This window comes from Myxine glutinosa, chromosome 4, assembly GCF_964187855.1.
Source record: "Myxine glutinosa chromosome 4, kmMyxGlut1.1, whole genome shotgun sequence".
In the NCBI taxonomy this organism is placed as follows: Eukaryota; Metazoa; Chordata; class Myxini; order Myxiniformes; family Myxinidae; genus Myxine; species Myxine glutinosa.
The window spans coordinates 71,916,318-71,924,630 of NC_136264.1; the positions used below are offsets into that span (position 1 = coordinate 71,916,318).

At 49.9% G+C, this 8,313-nt stretch overlaps 1 protein-coding gene across 1 annotated transcript; it reads right to left on the reverse strand.

The window, feature by feature from the left end:
* Positions 1 to 1,431: 1,431 nt before the first annotated feature.
* LOC144891482 (uncharacterized) lies at positions 1,432 to 6,586 on the reverse strand. Its single transcript, XM_078775101.1, has 3 exons — positions 6,539 to 6,586; positions 4,729 to 6,440; positions 1,432 to 1,561 (listed from the first exon to the last, which is right to left on the reverse strand). Exons 2-3 carry the CDS (start codon positions 6,333 to 6,335, stop codon positions 1,432 to 1,434), a joined length of 1,737 nt encoding a protein of 578 aa, XP_078631227.1. The 5' UTR covers positions 6,336 to 6,440; positions 6,539 to 6,586.
* Between the last annotated feature and the right edge of the window lie 1,727 nt (positions 6,587 to 8,313).

Here is an 8,313-nt window from a genome sequence, read left to right on the forward strand (position 1 = left end):
TTTAAAGCACACATTCATAACAGGGAGCCCTCTAAGAAGAGGAATGCCAAGAAAAGGTACATGCTATACAGTGTAGCAGTCCATTTGATTTAACATACGTACATGCTCAGTGACGGGCGAGAATTTTTTAAATCTAGAATCTAGGCTTGTGTAAGAGCTAACGCAATAAACATGAAAAAAGCAGACACATAAAACATACAATAAAGGGAGCGGGAGACAAGATGGGGAGAGAGAGGGAAGAACACAAGTACAACAGCAGAGAACAGGGACTTCGGGAGATCTGTGGGAGGGAGAGGGCTTGGGGGGAGGAGGCAGGGGAAGGCGGGGGTTGGGGAGGGGGGGGGGGGGAGAGGTATAAAACACATGGACACTGCTAGAACTAACAAGCTCGAACAGAGTTTCCTTGTCAGGTGGAAGAATACTTGCATCATGCAGACAAATCCCTTTAGGTAGAAACGTGTTTGCAGTTTGGTCACTCGATGGGTTGAGGAGAGTATGAAATATAAATGGTTGAACATTAAAGGATGATAAGCCACCATCCTGCTTATAGTAGGCAAGTAGCATGCCAGGCATCTCTACTTCATGGCAGCAGATGTCAGTAATACTTAAGAAATTTGATTCCACAGCAATCAAGGAGGGCCAGATGAGAAGCTTTGGCTCTTACACCCAGATGCAAGGCATATCCCATGGCATTGCGGATGAAGCTGTTGTAGGAGAGCAGAAAATTCCCAGTTAGGTGGTGTCTCTCCTTGTAAGCCAGTGTAGAAGTATGACCAGCGAAGACAAATGATGACAGATAGTGATACATAAACTCTGAAAACTGGGCTGCTGACAACATTTGGTCATGGAATCACATGGAAGACTTCTGAAATGATCCTTAATTGCGAAAGAACAATGTGCAGACATCAGATCAGATTCAATGTTTTAGACTGAGCTCGAAGAAATTTCAGGCCAGAATTGAGTGGCATTGCTGCAGACTTGTCCGTCACCATGGATTTTGGGACCATACCGCAAAAAGTGGAGTTGTTAGTAACTATGAGAGTATTAATTGGAAACAATAATATAATTATTATACTTGGATAGCATCACAAATCATCAGCATGGAGTCTTTGTACTAATTGCTTCATGGCTGTAGCATGTTGTAAAATGGGGCCTGTACTCTTTCCTTGTATTTTTTTTTTTTTTTTTTACAGTATCACGCTCCAATGACAGGAGAGCTGGCCATTTGGTGGAATGCTCTTCTGTGGTCATGCGATGCCCAGTACCCAATAATCTAGGGGATCCAAACATCACAACTATGGCAGCACCACTACCCCAAACAGCCCATGCCATGGTTCCATCTCTACTCGGTAAGCTATGCACTCACACATTTGATGAGTAGCCGCATATTTAATGCTTATAATATTATTTCGTCAATTTTTGCAAATATAACTAAAATTTTTGTATAATAATCAGTAAGAGGTAGTTGAGCCATCCAGTTTTCATCTCATAATTAGACTTGGCGGCAGGATTTTTATCAGTAAATATCGATTGCATATCTAACTCGTAGACTGGCCAGAAACTTCCATCGTTATTCGATGAAATTTATAGAATGCAGACAAAGAAAATTATGGTTAAAACGTGTTGTGGAAAACCATTCAGGTCCGCACAACTTTAGTCCAACGGTTTGGTTTAATTGCATTTAGATCATCAGATCATTCCTGTAAGTAGAAATACACAATAAGCATACGATGCGACATCTCATAAAGCCATCCATATCAGTCAATGCAAGCAAGCTAGATATTCTATAAAGGCGTACCATTAACGAGGCTACCGATGTAACATGTCACAAGGGAGAAGTCTCGGAGCACTGACACAGCAACGGGTCTTATAGTCACGCCCCTAGTGGGGACAACAATGACAGCGAGCAGCGAGCATCCCCACCCGGGTTCAGTACGGATACGATTTCACTACATTCACCCCCCGTCAGAATTATACGGCCGCGTGGCTAAAAGCGAGTGAGCGTCAGCATGGGCGCGGAGTATCAGTCGGCCCAACCGTAGCGGGCCGGGCGGCGAATTTCTCTGCCAGCACGCGTTCGAAATTCCCCGGGTACGGCGTCTCGTAACCCTGTATCCCCGGTGTCAGAGGCGTCAACAGGGTCGGGTGATGAAGGGGGTAACGCCAAGTCGTCGGACCCGGGCAGTCTCGACGGGGGGAGGGTCGGTGGACTATCGGCGATGGGAGCGTCGGGAGAGGTCATAGTCTCATAGATGGGTTCGACCGGTTCGTCCGATTCCCTACTAAGGTCGTCGACCCCGCAAGGGGCAAGATGACGAACGGAGACAGTAGTCTCACGACCATCAGACGTCATCACACGAGCATGCTCAGGATTAGCCTGGAGAATCTGCACTTTGTCCACAAGGGGGTCGTACTTGCTCGCGCGAACTGCCCGTTTAAGGTAGGCCGGCCCGGGCCCAGCGAGCCAACTGGGCAAAGACCGTATACACCCCGAGCTCCTGGGGTGGTGGAAAAGACGCTCGTGGGGAGTTTGGTTAGTTGCCGTACTCAGGAGTGCCCGGATTGAGTTCAACGCCGCAGGTAGCGACCAAGCCCATTTATCGAGGCCCCGGCCGTGGGTCCGGAGATGGAGCATGACGGCCCTCCAGATAATCCCGTTGAAGCGTTCGATCTGCCCATTAGCCTGGGGTCTATACGGCGTGGTGTAACTAGACGCAACGTTGTTTTGGAGCAGATAGCCGCGCACCTCCTGAGACAAGAAGACTGCACCCCGGTCGGTATGGACATAGGCCGGGTAACCGAACATTGAGAACAAGTTCTGTAAGCAACGCATCACCGTGGCAGCAGTCATGTCCGCGCACATATAAGCAAAGGGGAATCGTGAGTACTCATCAACGATAGTGAGCAGCTAGCGAGAGCCGCTCGACACCGGCAAAGGGCCCTTGAAATCCATCGCCAAGCGTTCCCACGGGCGTGTAGCCTTCACCAGAGTCCCCATAGGGGGGTTATAGAAACGCGGTTTGATTTCCGCGCAGATAGCGCAGTCGCGACAGATACGGCGGATATCGTCAATCGAGTAAGGGAGATTCCCACTCCGCACGAAATGAGCGAAACGCGTTACGCCAGGATGGCCCGCAGTAGCATGCAGCACCCGTAGGCCCTCCAACGAGGTGATACCAGCACATGTAGTGGGGCGCGATAAGGCATCGGCGGCCTGGTTATCCTTCCCTGGGCGATATTTGATGGTGTAACAGAAGTCGGCGAGTTCGATACGCCAGCGAGTGATTTTCTCGTTCTTAATGCGCTGGGCGTGTAAGGTGTCGTACATGAACGCAACGCTTTGCTGGTCCGTGATGATTTGGAAGCTCCGCCCGAGTAGGTACGGGCGCCATCGCCGAATAGACTCGACGATCGCATACGCTTCCTTTTCAACGGACGAGTGCCGCCGCTCAGCGGAGGTAAGAGTCCGTGAAAAGAAAGCCACGGGACGTCCCCCTTGGGAGAGGGTCGCCGCGATGGCCTGATCCGAGGCGTCACTTTCGAGGACGAACGAGCCGCTCTCGTCGATGGTTGCTACGGCGGCTCGGGCGATGTCGGTCTTAAGACCTTCAAAGGCCGTCAATGCGGCCGAACTCAGGGGAAAAGTGTCGCAGGCCACAAGGGGGCGAAGTTTCGCGGAGAAATTTTGCACCCATTTGGAGTAATGGGCGAACAGCCCAAGGGCGCGTTTCAGGGACGCCCGATCGCAGGGAGGGGCCATGTCGAGCAAAGGTCGCAGACGTTCCTTATCCGGAGAGACAGAGCCATGGGTCACGGTGTACCCCAGAAGATCTATGGTGCGTAGGGAGTATCGGCACTTATCCTCGTTCATAGTTAAGTGATACCGTTGCGCGACCTCAAGGAAGCGCTTCAGATTAGCGTCATGGTGCCCTTGGTCATATCCACAAACCGTAAGGTTATCGAGGTAGACGAAAACATCGGTTAAGTGCTCCCGCGCAACGAGGTCATCCATGGCCCTCTGGAAACAAGCGACCCCGTTCGTCACCCCAAAGGGCAATCGTGTGAATTGGTACAACCGCTGCCCCGACTCGAAAGCGGTATAGATACGATCCGCCCTAGAGATAGGGATCTGGTGGTACGCACTACGGAGATCGAGAGTACTATAGACCGAATACTGGGACACCTGTTGCACTAGCGCGTCCATCCCCGGAAGGGGGTAGGCATCCAGCTGTGTAAAGCGGTTAATCGTTTGGGAATAGTCGATCACCATGCGTTTGCGATGGGCCTCACTGCGCACCACTAAGACCTGGGCACGCCACGGCGACCTACTAGGTTCTATAATGCCGTCTTTCAAGAGCTGAGTCGTTTCGTCCGCAATGAATTGCATGTCCGCGCGAGAGTAGCGTCTCGATTTTACCGCGACAGGGGTACAGTCGGAGGTTAGATTGGGGAAGTGAAAGCGGACGGACGTCCATTTGCGCTAGGGCGCACACCGTTAGCGCGTCGTCCGCCCCCACAACAAGGGTGTCAGGCCCACCGAACTCCATTACCAGACGTCCATGCAGCTTAAGAAAATCGTGTCCTAGCAGAATATCAGCACATAATGCGGGTAAAACCATAAGGTGTACATCAGGGAAAACCCGTCCCTTTAGCACTAGTTTCAATCGGCATTCCCCTTTGGTGCTAAGCCGGAGTCCCTGGGAAGCCATGAAGATCCGTCTCGTAGACCGCCCGATCCGCCATCCATGCCTGAGCACAAGTCGCTGGTCGATAAAACTATCCGTAGATCCGGTGTCCACCAAGGCCTGAACACAATGGCCCTCAACCATAAGGGGAATAAGGGCTTGAGCCAGGCCAGACGAGGCAGCTGGGAGCGGGACTGAGCCCCCCGAATGGGTCGGACCAGCCTCGCGGGTGGATCCTACACCAGCAGCAGTTTTGCGATCGTGGCCGGTGTCTGCGTTGACCATGGGGAATCCATTATCGTCATCAGAGGGCTTTCCCCAGCATTCCGGTGTTTCGCGATTCAAAATCCGATGAGAAAAGGCCTCCGTAGTATTTGGCATCGCCTTTTGACACTCCTGGCAGATAAAGGCTTCCGTTGTAGCCGAAATCGCCTTTTTCGTTTGGTCGCTTTGACAAAAGGCTTCCGTAGTATTCGAAATCGCCTTTTTCGTTTGGTCGCTTTGACAAAAGGCTTCCGTAGTAGTATTCGAAATCGCCTTTTTCGTTTGGTCGCTTTGACAAAAGGCTTCCGTAGTATTCGAAAGCTGTTTCTTCCCTTGCGTGGCTCGAGGTTTGGCCAAGGACGCGGCCTTTGTCCCCGATGGAGAATGAGACGTTGGTGGCTGTCCGGTGGCGCCAGTCAAGGTTGTCTGCGCGCCCAGCGGGCCGCGGAGAGGGGCCCTCCCCTTCGAAGTCGGGTAAGGCGCTGGGCTCGTGGGTTCTGCTACAAGCCCGTTCAAGGTTGCCGCGCCTGCGCGACCGCGGCTGCGCGAGTCGAAGGGCCGCGAGCCGCGTGCCGATTTCTTGCACACTTTCGCGTAATGTCCCTTTAGCGAGCACAAATGGCAAATAGCGTCACGTGCCGGACACACGACTCGGGCATGACGAGGCCCTCCACAAAAAAAACATGCGGCCCCGCGCAAGGCCTTGGGTCTGCTGGTCGTAACGGCAGCTGTCAGGGTAGGGTCATCCTCCGGAGCATCCCGGAGTTCAGCAGGCGGATCCACGTCCTCGTCAGTGGTACTCTCCGGCCGGGCGTGTAGTGAGGTGCCCGCCAAAAGGCGCGTGCGATCATAGGCGTTCGATTGCATCCGCGCTTCGGTATACACCGTCGCTTGCTCAACCGCCGTAGCGAAGGTCAGGTCGGTCTTCTCCAAGAGTTTGAGACGTAGTTCCTGGGAGGAGACCCCTGCTATGAAGGCATCTAAAAGTCGATCATCTTTAGCCTGCTCGGGAGTCCGTGGCTCCTTGGCGCTGTCCAGCATGAGCTGCCGGAGCTCCTGGGCGTAATGATCCATAGGCTCGTTGGGCTGCTGCCGCCGCGTCTGCAGCAAATAACGCGCATACACAGGGCTTTTTTCTTTTATATAAAGCCGCTTGAGCTCCGCGATGGTAAGATCATACGTCGTGCATTGAGCGACCGCGTGGTAGACCCGGTAGTCGATTTTTGAGTGTAATATTGCCAGCTTCGCGGCAGGCGTCGGAGCGGTCTCAGGCTCATCAAAGAGATGCTCCAGTTGTCGGAGCCAGTGCTTGAGTTGCAAGCCTCCGTCCGTGGCTTGTGGGTCGGCGCTGAAAATGGACACCGTCAACGTCTTGTTGCCAGCCATGTCAGCAGATCTTAAATGCAATTAAGTGTTGTGGAAAACCATTCAGGTCCGCACAACTTTAGTCCAACGGTTTGGTTTAATTGCATTTAGATCATCAGATCATTCCTGTAAGTAGAAATACACAATAAGCATACGATGCGACATCTCATAAAGCCATCCATATCAGTCAATGCAAGCAAGCTAGATATTCTATAAAGGCGTACCATTAACGAGGCTACCGATGTAACATGTCACAAGGGAGAAGTCTCGGAGCACTGACACAGCAACGGGTCTTATAGTCACGCCCCTAGTGGGGACAACAATGACAGCGAGCAGCGAGCATCCCCACCCGGGTTCAGTACGGATACGATTTCACTACAAAACGTATTATATACAGTTCCATTAATGTGTAAAAAAAAAATGCATGTAATGAAGCAGTTATTTACATCTCCATGAAAAACAACAGCTCCAGGGTGGAAACATTTGGTGTACAGTTCTTGTGTGAGGTTAACTACTCAAAGTGAGCCCTTAGAAATAGAACTTTCAAAAACAAATAAGTTAGGAACAAAGTACAAAGTTACAAAGTACAAAGTTAGGAACAAAGTAACAAATAAGTTAGAAATAAGTTAAGTTAAAAGGAAAAAAAACAAAGTTAGGCTTAATCGACTCAGTTTTTCTCAATGGTGCCACTCTAATCACCCACTAATTTCCATCCAATTAGCCACCCAAAGTTTGGTTCATGGAAAACTAGAACGACACTCTTCGACGTCACGACATCGACCGATATGCCTCCGCCCACATTATTACATCATTATAATACTTGTACCAAGTTTGCTTTAAATCTATTCAGCTGTTCTCAAGTTATCACATTTTACTTGACATGACCGTTGACCCCAAAAAACCAAACCTTTGACCTCTTCACCCCAAAATTTAATCAGTTCATGATTACATCATCATACATACCTGTACGAAGTTTTAATTGAAATCCCTTCAGCTGTTCACAAGTTATCACATTTTTACCTGACATGACCTCTGACCTTTGACCTTGGGACCCCAAAATCTCATCAGTTAATCTTTACATCATTATACATATCTGTACCAAGTATGAATTAGATCACTTTAGCCGTTCTCAAGTTATAGGCCTATTAGAGACTTTCACCTTTGACCGCTTTACCCCCAAATCTAATCAGTTAATCTTTACATCATTATACATATCTGTACCAAGTTTGAATTCATTCACTCAGCTGTTCTCAAGTTATAGACATATTACAGACTTTGACCTTGATCGTTGACCTCGTGACCCCCAAAATCTAATCAGTTCATCTTTACATCATTCTACATACCTGTACCAAATTTTATCAGAATCCCATCACTGGTTCACAAGTTATCGCGGTAACAGGATTTTTACCTAGCATGACCTCTGACCGTTGGCCTTTGACCTTATGATCCCAAAATCGAATCAGTTAATCGTGACCCTCATGACCTCTCATTATACATACCTGCACCAAGTTTTGACTAAGATCCCTTCAGCTGTCTCAAGTTATTGCGGTAATGAAAACCTATCACGGACGGCCGGACGGACAACCTGAAAACATAATGCCTCCGTGAAAAGCCTGGCGGTGAGGTGAGCACATGGCGACTTCGTCGGCAGAGGCATAAAAACTTGAGGTCAAACCCTTCCCGTGCCTCCTCCCCCCTTCCCATGCCTTCTCCCCCCAAGCCCTCTCCCTCCCACAGATCTCCCGATGTACCTGCTCTCAAATGTTGTACTTGTGTGCTTCCCTCTCTCTCCCCATCTTGTCTCCCGCTCTCTTTATCTTATGTTTTATGTGTCAGTTTGTCTTTTTGTGATTAATGTTAGCTTTTACACGAGCCTCGATCTTGTATACAAAAAAAAAAAAAAAAAGGCTCTGCGTGCAGGCTCAAGTGTCTTCGGAAGTGTGGGTTCGGATCCCAACGCTACCATCATGCCACATAGGTAGAAGGGGAAACTCTGGAT

Bases quoted from the DNA above. Each gene is read 5' to 3' on its own strand.
- LOC144891482 (XM_078775101.1), bottom strand. From the start codon at position 6,335: ATGGCTGGCAACAAGACGTTGACGGTGTCCATTTTCAGCGCCGACCCA. The intron at 1,562-4,728 runs GTCTACGAGACG...TAACGATGGAAG, and splicing joins CATGGATGGCGGATCGGGCG to TTTCTGGCCAGTCTACGAGT.